General features: G+C 42.5%; 1 protein-coding gene across 1 annotated transcript; it reads right to left on the bottom strand.

Moving 5' to 3' along the window:
• Positions 1–1,838: 1,838 nt before the first annotated feature.
• Positions 1,839–13,971, bottom strand: pskh1 (protein serine kinase H1). The gene is made up of 4 exons (XM_030095920.1): positions 13,699–13,971; positions 8,740–9,519; positions 6,734–7,663; positions 1,839–3,764 (listed from the first exon to the last, which is right to left on the bottom strand). The coding sequence occupies exons 2-4, from the start codon at positions 8,806–8,808 to the stop codon at positions 3,447–3,449; spliced, it is 1,317 nt and encodes a 438-aa protein (XP_029951780.1). The 5' UTR covers positions 8,809–9,519; positions 13,699–13,971; the 3' UTR covers positions 1,839–3,446.
• Positions 13,972–15,172: the final 1,201 nt, after the last annotated feature.

Raw genomic sequence — 15,172 nt, 5'->3', positions numbered from 1 at the left:
TGAACGGGATCTAAATAATCATTTCGGGAATTACAAAAAAGACCTACACTATACTAACTTTTTCATAGTGAGTTGAAACAATCTTATTCAAACACCCACACGTTAAACGATTCGTTCTCATTATTTTATAATCTTCCATTCTGCGGGGCGAAATATTAAACCTGGCAACCCGGCAGGCCTTCAGCTGCAGCTTGAGCCCAGCCTCCGCGGTTGTGCTGAGTTTCTGCCACCAGGGGGAGCCATTTCTGCCCTCTACGACTACCCGGTTTGATATAGACATGCACAGATTATGTTTTAATTTTCAGGAAATGTTCGAAATGGCACATCAAGAGAGTCACTTAATTTTGACAAGGAGGTCAGCCTGTAAAATCTATAGAGAAATTAAGGACTAAGCCATGTGTTCAGCTAATTTCTGTTCAACATGAAACGATCTCGCATGTGCCTGTTTTTTTAATTACATTTAGGGGTTTATCACATTCTGAGGTGTGTTTGAGGGATGGACGGGTTGCAGGGTCTCTACTTTTGCATATTTTTACTTTTATTACATAATTATTTTTTTTTTTAAAAAAGGAAGTCAATGACAGAAATTCAAAGTGTTATTTATTTAGACACACAATAACACAAGTTGACACAACTGTTTTCAGCTAACAGTGTTGAGTTGGCTACTTCATTTAGAACAACAGCATTTATATAAAACAAAAAAAAATCACATGTAAAAATATATAAAAACACAAAAGGAGACACTTTTACAGGTGTGCACTGACATTCGGTCAATTTGGTTACTCATTGAGCGTGGTACACAATAAGGCACTCGATGCAATTCCTTCTGATTCAAATGACTACAACTCTGTGATTTAAAGTTGATCTTAATAAACACTATCAGGATCTTCACAAAAATCAATTAATGAGATTATTTTGCAGAAAATAAGGCACCTTTAAAAGATCATTCACCCTAAAATCAGCTTTCTTAGTGACCAAGAATCCTTTTAAAGCTTGCGGTGTGAATTGAATCATTAAAAGACACATTTTCGGAGCAATCTCAGCACACTGATAAAAGCCGCATTTTGGGGTCTGTTAAAAAAAAAAAAGATTCATTTAATCCAAGGAGATGGACTGTAAGGACAGACAACAGCAGTAAGACAAAGGAAAACAGAGAGAAAAAAAATGAAAAAAGTAACAGAAGTATAAAAGATGAATGAAAAAGGAAAAAACTGAGGTCAGCTTTCATGGCTCGATTAGGCTTCCAGTATACGTTAAAAAGTTCACAAAAACAGCACTTTTCAACTCAATGGAAGATCACAGAAAAACACGAAAGAAGCAACGGGAGGAGAGAGGTGGCTCCGTAACACTGAATTTGCTCTGAATGGGCCAAAATACACAAAAACCCCCTCCCACAGCGAGCGGGTTCAATAAACAAAGTTCAATCAAAACGCTGTACATGAAGTGCTTCATCAGAGAGAGAGAGAGAGAGAGAGAGAGAGAGAGAGAGAAAACAGAGCAGAAAGGACAAAAATCTGCATTTGTGCCGAGTTGTTCTTTTACCAAACTGGGTAAAATCATCTGTAACCATCCAGCTACCTCAAAGAAAAATCTCTATTCATTGTTTTTTTTTTTTAGGAGTGAAATGTATCGATACGTGCCTGAACTGTGCAGTTGTCTCAAGATCTCACATCATGGACGGCATACGGTGGTCCAGAAGCACCCAAACACACACAAAGCCACAACTTGAGTGAAAGAGTCAAACATCTGAGACCACGTGTCTGTTCAACGGTTCGTTTTGATGTTAAAATAACATTCATGATGTAAATGTTTCGTCAAAAATGTTCTGGGTTTTTTTTCTCATTAAAATTAAAGTTTTTTTCACTTTTTCGGGCCCTTTTCCGGCAGGATGGTGTTGGATTTGAAAGTGTTATCACACATCACTGAATTCATGGAAATAAATCATATACAAGAGCCGAGCTCGGTTTATTTTATCACACAGAAATATGCTGCCAAATTGTAAGCAAATTGTATGCATCTGTGGGATGAGCAGTAGGGCTGAACATGAGGTTCACTCCCATTAAAAACGTCCAAAATGTTCTGATTTAACCGTTTAACACTTTTGGCTGATTATTTATAAAGACGAAAACATGACGTATTGCACTTATAAAGACAAAGAGAAATGATATTACATTAGTTTATACATTTTCTGGTAAAAACTCTTCAAACTAAAGGAGTGACACGACTCGTGAGCCGGTAGACACAGGGTAATGAAATGGGAAAGGTGTTTATCTCAGACTTCCGATAAAGATTTGAGAGTCCACTGAAGCAACTTGCTGTTTTCTCACTTTCACCGTGGAAAGTTGTGGAAATTTAATTTACCATGGCTTTTTTGGAACAACAGGCATCAATCTACACACAGGGAGGTTATTTTATTTTAAAATATCATAAGTTTGTTATATAAACTGTAGGATCTTAATTTCAAATCTTCAAACCTCAGAGAGACATTTAAGTGCATCGAGCTTTTCCTGTTTTCGATGAAGTGTCTGGTGAAGAAGCTGTGCTGTGATCCTGAACCATTACTGCTTCTATATTAATGAAAACATTTAGTAAGGAAAGCAGAAAGTATCCTGGATCAAACTGTAACAAACTGAGTTAAGATTATTTAAATTGTGTAAAGTCTTCCCTCTTCAGGATTTCTGCTCCAACAACAAAGAAAGATGTGCCGTTGTAACCAACAGGAAACTTGATGGCTACATTCTGCAGCAGCACAACGAATTACTGCAGTAACAGGAAGTAGAATCACTGGCGCTCCGGACATGGGGCTTGTTTTCACCAAACACGACACATTCAGGTTTAAACACAGACAACCAAACAGCTTCACAATCATTCAAACCGGTTTTTAGAGCACAAACGGAGAAATAATGGCAAGATCGGGAAAGCTTAGACGACAGGAACACGCCTTCATTTTGGCCGTGGAGGGTGCAATTATAGAGCAGTGTGATATGATTCCCCACATCTGAAGACACGGTCCGCACAAATAGTACAACAAGAAATTCACAGCAATTTGTTTTTTTCCCCATCAGAAATGAATCAAGGAGGGAAGAGTTGTTTTTTTTTTTTTTTTGGTTCCTCCTGTAAAGAATCCATTCTTTTTTCTTTTTTTTTGGTAGAAATGTCAGCATCCAGAACTCTGCTCAACAGATCCTTGTGGAAGGTCATTATCCAGTGACCGTTTGTAAGAAGACTAATAATCACGACAACAATAATAAATAAATACGTAGCGACACAGGGATTGAAAGAACACGAGGAAAAGAAGTGGAAGGCACCATCCAGGTTGAAGGAATTTAAAAAAAAAAAAAAACAAAGTGAAGGAATGGATGGAGAGATGACGTAACCTTCGCGGCTCGGCACTGTTCTGGGAAACGCGGTGCCGCAGAAGTTGGGCGACTCTTCACCGTGAGAGTTCAGCCGTTGTACTGCTGCTGATAGCGGCGGTTCAGCTCGCGCAGCTCCTTCTCCCGCACGCGGCGGGCCTTGTTGGACTTGGTGGAGCGGCTGGAGCGCGTGGACTGCGCCGACTTGGTGCTGTGGCAGCGCGACGAGGCGCGCTTCAGCAGGTTCTGGGAGATGCAGCGCTGCAGGTTCTTCATGGAGGACGCCGCCGCCATGCTGACGATCCAGGGGTGCTTGAGGGCCTGGCCGGCCGTGAGCCGCTCGCTGGGGTCCACCGTCAGGATCCGCTCCACGAAGTCTTTGGCCAGGTTGGACACGCTGGGCCACGGCTGGACACAAAGAAAAAGCAAAGCATTAGTCTATGTTTCAGTTGACTTTCTTATTTGATATTGTTCTTGTCTTTACTTGTGAAAAAACAATATCAAAGTTAGTAGCTCCATCTGCTGAGGAGTGCTACATGCGTCAGCCAGCAGATAGATATAAAAAATTAAACTTAAGCAGTGTCAATTTAAGGAAAGAATCTTCTATATTTTTACACATGTGTACACAAAACTAATGTTTATAAAGCTGCTGATGCAACATGAAGCTCTGCACTCTGTGTTGCATCTGAACCACTAATAGCTGGTGAACTGGTTCTGGAGGGTGAACAGCAGATGGCAGCAGACGCCTGAGGCTCAGGACGTGCTGTACTCGCTGTGGATGGTACTCCGAGTTCTGAACTCTAAAAAGTTTGGTCATCTGCCCGCGTTAGAGGTCTGAGTCTTTAACACGGTCACAATCAACAACAGACCCCGTTGTTTAGCTTGACGTCGTTCCTGTTGGACCCTCTGGAAGCTTCTGGTCTGAACAGGATTTCATGTGTTTTGTATCAAATGAGGACGACTTGCTGCCGAGTCTCACTGAGATTTGAACTCTATTTAGTGCAAGCGACTGGTAGTGAGTCAAACTCGGCCCCCTACCGAGACAGGAATTGGGAATACACACACACACACACGTACATGCACACATACACACACAGTTTGGACATGATGTCCTGCTTGGCAACCAGCTGTGTTTTTTGGTCTCCCAGTAGAAAACTACCCACCCCCCTCCTTCTCGGCACACAGCAGGTAAATCACCAGCGCTGGCTAAAGATACATGACACATATATAACCCTCCAACACACATTTCTCCCCCACCTACAACAATGTCTGGGCTGTGATCACCTCTGACTGCAGCTGTAAATGTGCAGGTTATTTATCACAGCTGTAAAGACCGGTGTCCCTGAGGAAAGTGCATTCGGGCCGGCTCCACCGCAGCTCCTCTGCTCAGGATACGGCTTTCTAAAAGGCCTTTCTTAGGAAAATACAGATGTACCCATATGTGTGTCAAAATAGAGCCTGGCCGGCCCTATTCCCTCCTCTGCTCTGCTCTGGCCCTGAAGATAGAAATTGGAATATTTCACTCCAAGGACTGTCTAAAGCTCTCATGAAACTTCACCAAGCCAAGATGAAAATACTGCAAACCAATATCACTGCAAGTACAATGAATGAAATTATGAAGGGAGGGAAAAAAAAAAGAACAATTGTAGCTTTAACAAAACATCTGGCAGATGATTCAATACATTTCATGCATGTTGCTTTAAACTTCTGAATTAGGTCTCAAAATATGAAGTCAAATAATATTCGATGCATATCTTGTGCAGTCAGAATTATAAAATGTGCTCAAAGGCAGCTGCCTTCATTAAAGATAAGTTAAAGTGTTCCCCTTTGAGCCACTAGATGGCAGTGCCATCATGAAATTAGATAGGAAGTCAAGTTAATGCAAGTATCCAACAGCATAATAAAAACTATGAAGACAAATCAAACCCTCAATCATAAATACACACTAAAAAAGTGCAAATAACTGGAATCAATGGATCTAAACACTGGATGGCATCTGAGTTCGAATACCTGAGGTGAGCAACTCTGGAAAGAATTACAAACAAAACTCAATAAGTGTAAAAAGTCTTGAAGCAACAGCTCCAGTTGTGATCTGATGCCTAAAATCTGCTTCGAATCATCTACTTCAGGTCAGACAGGAGGGCAGCCGCTGCTGATTGATAAATAATACACGGTGTTTGTGGGCGAAGAGAAATCAAAACCTGGACTTTCAAGGACGGACACCATCATAAATGGTAAATTTCACTCAGATAAGCACTTTTTCACTGCTTTCATCAAGTGCTTAACATTTGTAAAAGGCATGCACACACTCACGCATGAATGAAGATGAAGGCCACTCAGGGCCCTTCATCCATCCATCCATCAGGAGCAGTTTGTGGTTTTGGGAGTTTACTCACTGGATTGAACCTACAACGCGTCAGCAGAGGGTGAGGAGACCTGAAATATTCTGGTTGATCTCCGCTGTGCAGAGCTTGTAAGGAACCTTCTGTTACATGTGATGCAGTGTTGAAACTGTTTAAACAAACTAATGGTAGCCACAGTAGTCATATTCTGGCTCAGTGTTCCTGCTGATGTCAAAGAGCATGGAAATGATGGAAATGTCCATTTCTGACGTAAATATAGATTTATTTTTATTTAAACACACACAAAAAAAAAATACTGAATGTTCTTTGAGAAAGCATTGATTTCTGGGTTTTAGTCTGCACCCAAAGATTTATAATAACTGTTCTGTTGTCCCTTTATTTAAGATCTGCAGTCTTTCGTGCAGCATCAAAGCCAGCAAGCTTAACCCACCGCCCACTGCATCACCCTGAAAAAGCATGACGGTCAACTGTAGTGAAAAGCTCTATTTACCAACTCGGAGAACATCCTGCAGCTCTGCTTCAGAATGTGCGGGCCTCAGCTGAAACTGTGGCTTCCCTGGAAGTGACTTCAATTATTAAAAGTGTCAGATCCGACCTTCTCTTACCTGTCAGGACACTGGAGATGTCAGAAATGTGGAGCGATCCCGGGGAAAACTCGAGATGATTCAACTGCTTCTCATTAAATATTACAAAACTACTCAGCTATTATTTGCGCTCCAGTGGCTGTATGTGGGGCAAACATTAACCGAGGGCCTCTTTGAGAAGCTCGCTGGCAACATTAACATCCCACGCTATGAAACAAAGGAATTGACCACTCAGCATTCTTCCCAACTGTATACGCAGATACAGGACACACTATTGTGCGCACGCTTTGAGGGAGAGCTTACTGATTCAGAGAAGACAAGCAAAAGAGTAAAAAGTAAGTGTGTGGCGTTTGAATATTTTTCCTGCCACGTGCAAATCCTGTTGCCAAAGCATCAAGAACTGAGGAATCTATTACAAATATAGCCTCACCTCTCCAGAGAAGCTGTACTTTCCCTTGAGGATCTGCCGGTAGAGCCTCATGCGGTTGTCGTCCTCGAAGGGCATGGTCCCACTCAGCAGGATGTAGGATATCACGCCCAGAGCCCACATGTCCACGGCGTTGGTGTAGGGCTTCCTCACCAGGATCTCGGGGGCGATGTACTCGGGCGTGCCGCAGGTGGTCTTCATCAGACACTCGTCCCCCTTCTTCCTGCTGCTGGCCAGACCGAAGTCGGTGATGATGATCTTGGAATCGGCGCCGGGGTGGTAGTAGAGGAGGTTCTCGGGCTTCAGGTCCCGGTGGGTGATCCCCAAAGTGTGGAGGTACTTGACGCCGTCCAGCACCATCTGCAGCACCCGCGTGGCGTCCCGCTCGGTGAAGGAGCCGCGGGCGATGATCCGGTCGAAGAGCTCTCCTCCGGTGGCCAGCTCCATCACCATGTACACGCGCTCCGCCGTCTCGAACACCTCCATCAGCTGGATGATGTTAGTGTGGCGAACCCGGCGCAGAACGCACAGCTCCGACTCGCACACCTCCCTGCCCTCCCGGTAGCGGGTCTCGATCATCTTGATGGCGTACGGCTGCCGCGTGCTCTTGTGCTCCACGCGGACCACCCGGCTGAAGCTCCCGCGGCCGATCAGGGCTTTGATGTCGTACTTGGCCGTGACCCGGGGGTCGAACTTGGCTCGGTACTTTGCCACCTTCTTCCGCTGCGGGTCCGACAGTTCGGAGGGGTCCTTCGGCGGCGGGGCCGAAGCGGTGGGAGTGGCAGCCTGCGCCTGAGCCTGATGCGGGAAGGCGAAGTCGGCCTTTTCACACGCTCCAGCTCCTCCACCAGCCACACCCATCTTGCTCCCAGTGCCATCCCCTCGTATGAAGTGCTTATAGATATCAGTCTGAGGAGGAGGGGGAGGATCAACCTGGAAAATACCACAATACAGGTCATCATGGCAGGTCAACAATCAACTATCACAAGCTGACCAAAATTTGCTTAATCTTAATACGTCTCAGAATAACTAGCTGTGTCCCATGATGTTGAGAAAGTGCTGTTCTAACTACATTGCAACTTTTGCAATAACAATTCAAGTCAAAATTAAAGAAGAAAACTATTTGTTCTGTACATCTTGATAGAAAACTTTACATTCTCAATCCCTTTTTAACATAAGCCTACTTCTCTGTTAACAGATTTATGTTTCCCCTGCTCAGTAACCTCTCTTAACAAGATACATGTCACCTGAAGATTGCGTAATGGCCAGGTAAAATCTACAGTGTTTCAGTCATTTAGGTATTTTCTTCAACATCATAACCTTTGTTAAAAACCTTCCCAACATCTAATGTGAACTATTAAAACATAAACAGAAATATGTTGAAGGGAAATTTTGCAGTAAATTGAGATTTTCATCCACAAACAGTAATCAGATTACTTCAAAGTCAGATAACCTCTTTCTTTAGGGTCGTCTCCTGAACTTCCTGTGTGGCTTAAAAAGTTTGTTTCACCCAAAAATCTCCCAAAATCCAGAACTTTGGACAGAAAAAAGAAGTCTAACATAATGAAGCCGTATTTTCAATAATTAATTCTGATTGATACAATATCAACTCTTCAGTGCAGATTCTCTCAAAGCAGTTTTCTTCCATTCTTCAAGAAAACCTTTCAGCAGCACCATGTGCTTGTAATTTGACACCACCGTCACCGTCTGCTTGTCCACAGCAGTCTTATAAGATGTCTCTCAAATGAGTCATGTTAACATTTCACAACTAATCAATGTGACCACAGCACAGTGTGAAAGTAAAGGGGAACCTTAATAACGAAGCTGAAACTCTTCATAGTTTCATTGATCGCACACGTAATAATGACTAATAATCAACAGATGAAAAAAAAAATCCTAATTTGCAGCACTTTATCAATGAACACTTTTAATCATATTAGAAGCGTACTGTTGATCGTGGCAGTAGTGTATTTGTGCTGGTGTGAGCAGTCACAATGTTCTTCACTGACCTTTTTGACCAGGTCCAACTGAACGTCCCCTGGAGGCTCAGGGAGGACCTTGCTGTTCCGGCACCCCATCACATCAGCCGGGGCCGCTGCCCAGCCAGCCACACAGGCCACCAGGAGCCCTGCCTCATCACCGCAACAGCCGACCCCACGCGCTCAGGACATCCAACATCCAGGCCGCGCCCGCGCCGGGACCCGGGGCTCTTGAATAAAGCTGATCACACCCACTCGAGTCCCAACGCGCTGGCATCAGCAAGCACAGCAGACGAATACAACGGAGTCCACTTTGAAAATCCACCAAGAGTTCATGAATACATTCTGTCCCGAGTCCTTTAAGTGGGAACTGCCTTTTTCAAGGTACTTCAACAGGCCCAAACCAGAGGGTCTCACACTTGGCTGCACCGTCAGCTGGCAGGAGGTACCTCGAGCCCCGTTGAAGACCCTCTACTGGGGCCCCATCTCAGCCGGCGCAATATGCAGGGAAGCTTACACAAGCACAGCCAGTACGGATGCTCACAGTAGAAAAATGATTGATCAGGGAGGGGAGGGGGAGTGGTTTTGCCCCGGGGGCACAAGGCGTCTATAAAACAAGCCTAAGTACGTGGCGCCTTTAGGAGAAATGCAAAGTTATCCTTGGGTCTCTTGCCGAAGTTCAACGGAAAATAAGATCATCAACTATACTTCGATCCATCGGGGAAAAGCTGCAATGTCAGCAGCGGTCTTGCCACAGATGAAGCAGCTCCCCTGGAGACTCGCAGGCTGGAGACACACGGCAGAGGGAAGCTGTGAAATGCAAAACACAAGATAAAATATGAACCTAAGTTTGTGTAGATACCCCAAAACAAACATGGCAGGAGCAGGTTATTTACAATGGAAGATATATACTTATATAATGCAGCTCCAGGCAGCAGCAGACTCTTTTTTTGCACATTTTCACCCCCGACACTGCTTGGTGTAATGATTTCCTCCAAAGTGTCTTGGGACGACCGAACACTCTATGTACTCAAAAAGGCTCGTCCATTACCGCAGTCGTTGCTATCCCTGACATTTCTTGGCCAAGGTCTTGAATGTGCCCGTTCTACCTGGACAGGATCCTCAAAGAAAACTTTTTTTTTTTTTAACAGAGTTTTTTTACAGAAGCACTGCTGCAGGATCATCTCTTCCTTTTCTGAGTAATAGGTGTGTTGACGCCACCTTAACCAACATTCTGAAAGACAGGTCATCTCCCTTACAAAGCCCAATCTCCCACACAGGCACTCTCTTTTTATCAGCTTTGCTCTCAATCTGCTATATTTATTCCTTACCTTTATGGCTACCCACTGATGACCCGTTTGCTCATGTGCTGCATTTTGATTTATTGAGTTCTGGATACATGTAAAACTGGAAGCAGCTCAGGACATAATGTCTTGTAAAGGTGATACTGCAATCCAACCATCAGGCACCTTATGTGCACCACTTTTATCCAATGCTCTAAAACAGGGGTCTCCAACCCTGTTCCTGGAGAGCCCCTATCCAGCATGTTTTAGGCCCCATCCACACGAAGCCAAAACACTCATAGTTCCAAAAACGTTTGCCTGTAAAGACGGAGTTGATTCAATATTTATGACCGTCCACATGACTGTTTTCAAAACGGCTGAAACGTTGCAATAACATGCCAGGCCGTTAGGTGGCGCTTCATATATAGCAATATCATAGCGCCTCCGCCTAGTAGCCCTGATCTTTTTCGTGGTCGATCCAACATTACATGAAGCATCCTGCTAACCACTTCATGACAAAATATAAAAGGGACATTGATGTGAACCTTTCTTTCTGCGGAAATCACCCTGAAATAACTCGACACCTCTTTGGACATGTGATGACTCTAAGATCTTTTGGAAGGATTTCTGTCGCTTTGTAATTAATAATGTATACAAGGACTTTACTTTGAGGTGGGAAAATGTGTTTTTTTGTTGCTTCAGAAAACAGGACAAGAAGGACGGATTTTTTTATCGTCAATTTACTAATCCTAAAATCGAAATTCTTTATTCATAAATGAAAATATAGCAGGCAGAAGCCATCATTTACCCTCTTCAAAAATGTTGTACTCTCCTGTATAAAAATTTCAAAAGACTGAAAACAAAAAGGCTGTAAAAACTATCAGTATCTGTGAGAAATTTAAACCGTTTGTAAGAAACTGATGGCTTATTGTGTGCCCCCTGGCATAATGTTTGTTATTTACAATTTACAAACAAAAAAAAATCACATGAAGCATGGCATTCTCCATGTTGATTTGTTGTATCCGGTGTTACTGAAGGAGTGCAATATTTTGCAGTAAAAGCAACAAAAGGCTCTCAGTCTTCAGCAGGACGTCTGCTGCACTGCACAGCGCCATTGTTATTGTTGTTTACAGTGTTGTGCGCAAGCGCATTTGTTACGACTTAGCGCGATGACGCAAACGTATCAGGAAATGCTCCAAAATAGGAGTAATTACAGAGCAATGGATTCAACAGTTTTCGGATCTGTTCACCCTGGGATGTGGTTTCAAAAATGTTCGGTTTCAGATCCACAGAATGCTGAATTCGTGTGGATGACAGGGTGAATTGATCAAATATTTTTGAGTGTTGGCCTGGATTCGGCTTCGTGTGGATGGGGCCTTTGTTCTCTCCCTGCTTCAACACACCTGAATCTAATCATTCTCTAATCACCAAGCATAGAGCAAAGCCCAGTAACGAGCCTGTTGATGCCAGCAGGTGTGTTGAAACAGGGAAAGAAGGGAAACATGCTGGATAGGGGCTCTCCTGGAACAGGGTTGGAGACCCCTGCTCTAAAAATTTGACTTAACCCTGTTTACATGGAGAAGGAGTTCAGTGTTGCAAAAACATTGCATTCTGAAAATGAAACTTTTCTTTAAACCTCCCAGAGACTCTCAGCACCATTATGCATATCCAAAGTTCGCAGTTTTCACTCAAAAATGGCACGCTAACATGGCATTAACAGTCCTGAAACAGTCTAAAATGCATAATTTTGGACTGTAGGATGAAATCAGAGTACAAGGAGAATATCCATGCACAGGGACAACATGCAAACTCTGCACCGAAATGCTTCATATGGGCTTCACTGATTTGATTCATTTCTACAGGCCTGGTTTAAAAACTGTTGCGCTTCCAGCATTTCTTGATGCACTGCAATGTATTCACATATAATGCTGGCTTAATAACCTTTATGTATACATTTTGGGTCGGCTGTGGTTCAGTGGGGAGAGCGGTCATCTCACAATCGGGAAGTTGTTAGTTTGATTCCTGTGTGCATGTCCTTGGGCAAGACACTGAACCCTAAAATAGCCCCCAGTGGACAGACTGAGCGCCTTGCATGGCAGCCGCCTCCACTGGAGTGTGAATGTGTGTGAATGGGTGAATATGATAATGCAGTGTAAAGCACTTTAGGCTCTGTTAATGCAGGATAAAAAGCACTATATAAGTGTAGTCCATTTACTATTTACCATGTTGTTGCATTATGTACCCAGTATGTTAGATATTTTTCAGTCTATATTGATCAGTGTGTCTTGGTTTCCCCTCAGGACCAAATAAAGTGATGAAAATGTGTGTGTCATTTTTGTGGAAGGAGCATAAATCTCCCTGAGTGAAGACATGGTTTCTAAGCTGTGTATCTCTGATTAAATAACTGTCAGTCCATCACTTCATCCATCCTTACACTAGAAAAGTTCTTCATCCGACTTAAGGTCACAGTATTCTGGACCCAATATCATTTGAATCTGAGCAACTCGGCATAGGTTAAACATTTTCAAAGATGCTTCACCCATCATCACTTCATCAATGACAGTGGAAATAGAAGTTGGTGATCTGAGATTCCTGCCCCGTCCTTCTGGCCTCGTAAACCAGACCCGCTCACTCCTCATCCTCATTTGGATTTGGAGTTAAGCTTATCCGAGCTCATCTTCAAAATCCAAACGCGGATGAGGAGTGGGCGGGTCTGGTTTACGAGGCAACCATCCTTCTCCAGCCAGTGGATTTATTTCTGTTGAATTGAACAGAGAACTCCTACCCAAACTACAGTTTGAATCCCTACCTGCAATCTGTCTGTCTTTCTTTCCTCTATCCCTTAACTCCACCCAGCACAGCAGAAAGTCATCTCTGAGCCTGGTTCTACATAAAGACTCCAAATCTGACTCTGGTTCTGCAGGTTTCTTCCTGTTAAAAGCTCATTTCTCTTTTCCAACATTGCTTATATTTGCACGTGTGGAATTGTTGGGTGTTTCTCTATGAAAAGTGCCTTGAAATGACTGTTGTATTTGGCGCTATAGAAATAAAACTGTATTGAGTTGATCCATGTTCTTTTCTTGGCTGAGGCTTACTTGAAGCCACTTGAAAAGGGAGCTGAGAGATTTTCAGAGTCACAAAAAGCAAGTCAAGTTGACATGATTCTACCTGAACATATAAGATTGTGCATGGGGGATGTACATTTACCCAGACTTGTACAGGAGAAACATGCAAACTCCACCAAGCTTTGAGGTTAGAGCGCTGACCACTACACCGCTGTCTGGAAGCCACACTTTACCCGGCTTTTCAAACCAACAGTAAAATGTTAAATCTAGATACACACAGAGAATTACTTTGGGACTCATGCGCTGACTCCAGATTGTGTGACTCTCAGCCAAAACTGATCAGACATGTTTTAAAAATGGCCAAGAAAACAAGAGGATGCTTTAGCACTGTCACAGATGGTCACTTAAATGTGGAGCTGGAAGTTTTTACACTGGAGAAAGTAAATAAAGTTCATGTAGAAAAACAGTTTTTTTTTAAGGCCTTACTCAGGTCAATGTTATCTTACAGAATGAAGCTTTTCTCTTTTTCAGGGTTTCTTTTTATAATAGTTCAACGACGATTTCGACCCGCAAAGTTTGACGTTAAAGCTTTGAAAAGTGACTTTTTTATACTACTTTTTAAAATAGAGTTGTTGACTTACCGGAGAAGGAGAGTGTGAGCATGCTAAGTAGCCCGCTAGCAGCAGGGCAGGACTCCCAAAGCCAGCCTCCTCACCCCACTCTCTCACTCAGCTGGGCTCTCCATTTTCACCTTCTTTCCCAACTTGGCTCCGGAGGACAAACTCGACCAAAGCTCCATGTCTGCCCCAAAGAAATGACTCCGTCGTCTTCTGTCTATGAGACTGTTTTAAACTTTCAGGGGAGTGTTAACAAAAACAAGCAAAGTTGCCCCAGTCGGTGGCTTTTTTTTTTTTTTTTTTTTTTTTCTGGAGCGTGTTTTTTTTTTTTTCTTTCCTCCAAGTAGGACCACCTTCCACAGCCGGGGAGCGAGAGGAGGCAAGAGCCCGGAGGAGACGCACCTCTTCCGGCTGCCGAGTTCACAATAAGACGGCTGGGAACACTCATGACTGCAGCTTTTTTCTTCTTTATTTTAATTTGATATCCAAAAGAAAATAAAAAAAAAAGCAACCTGTTAACAATTCTTAAAACAGTTATTCGTCTTTGGATATATGGAAAAGCTCTTTTGGACTTGATATCATTATATTAAAAAAAATAAGAAAACATTTTTGACTCCTAGTAGTAATATTAAAAAAGCCTAAGACTGTTTAACAGTTTCTCTGCTCCGGATATTTTGAAAAAAATCTGTGAACCCCTTTGAAAATAACTTTTTCTTTTTTCTTTTGATATCGCTAATGAAGCTGTTAATATTTGTTAAAAAGCTGTGAACATTTTTGATAACAGCTGTTCACTCCCAGTATATAAAATAACGTAGCAAATGTGTTGAATACTGTAAAATCTAAAAATGTTTCAACCTTTTGTATTTCACAAAGATCAAGCCTGGAATCCCACTAAATGATTCTCTGTATCAGTGAAGAGAGAAAAGATAAACTTTTCAATTAACAATACACAAACAAATGATATCTATTATAGCACAATAAACTGCTGTGTGCTTGATGACTTGGAATAATTCATGGAAACATCTTTTACTGTAAAATGTGTAGAACTAAAAAGAAAAAAATGACATATCACTTATATTTAAGCATTTAAGCCCCCCCCCCCCCCCCCTTCAAATTGTTTCTTTTATTCAGTGTGTTATTTTTGCTTTCAGTTTTTGCAGTTGAATAAAGAATAAGAAAAAAAATGGGTGTGTTGTTATTCAAGGTTATAATCCAAACATTTAAGAGATAAAACTGTGCTGTTTGTGGCCCCCAAACTGAAATGAGTTTACTCTCATGACCTACGGAGGAAAAATTAATCTACACAGTAATTAAAGCTACTTCATCAGCAGACTGGACCAAACAAATCAAATGAATGTCTTCAAGTCTAATCAAAGCGGAGCTGTCACCTCTCATTTTCACTGATTTCACCATTAATTCAGAAGTTACAGCAATGCAGTTTGCTTCAGAATGAAGGATATTGATGAGTAAATCCAGAATCATTACCCTGCATTTGTTG

This window comes from Salarias fasciatus, chromosome 7 (genome assembly GCF_902148845.1).
Source record: "Salarias fasciatus chromosome 7, fSalaFa1.1, whole genome shotgun sequence".
Taxonomy (NCBI): domain Eukaryota; kingdom Metazoa; phylum Chordata; class Actinopteri; order Blenniiformes; family Blenniidae; genus Salarias; species Salarias fasciatus.
Note: the sequence above shows the minus strand (reverse complement) of the source record. Positions and strands in the feature narration are given on the sequence as shown.

Bases quoted from the DNA above. Each gene is read 5' to 3' on its own strand.
- pskh1 (XM_030095920.1), bottom strand. From the start codon at position 8,808: ATGGGGTGCCGGAACAGCAAGGTCCTCCCTGAGCCTCCAGGGGACGTT. The intron at 7,664-8,739 runs GTCAGTGAAGAA...GGTATTTTCCAG, and splicing joins AGTTGGACCTGGTCAAAAAG to GTTGATCCTCCCCCTCCTCC. The intron at 3,765-6,733 runs GTGAGGCTATAT...CTTTGTGTCCAG, and splicing joins AGTACAGCTTCTCTGGAGAG to CCGTGGCCCAGCGTGTCCAA.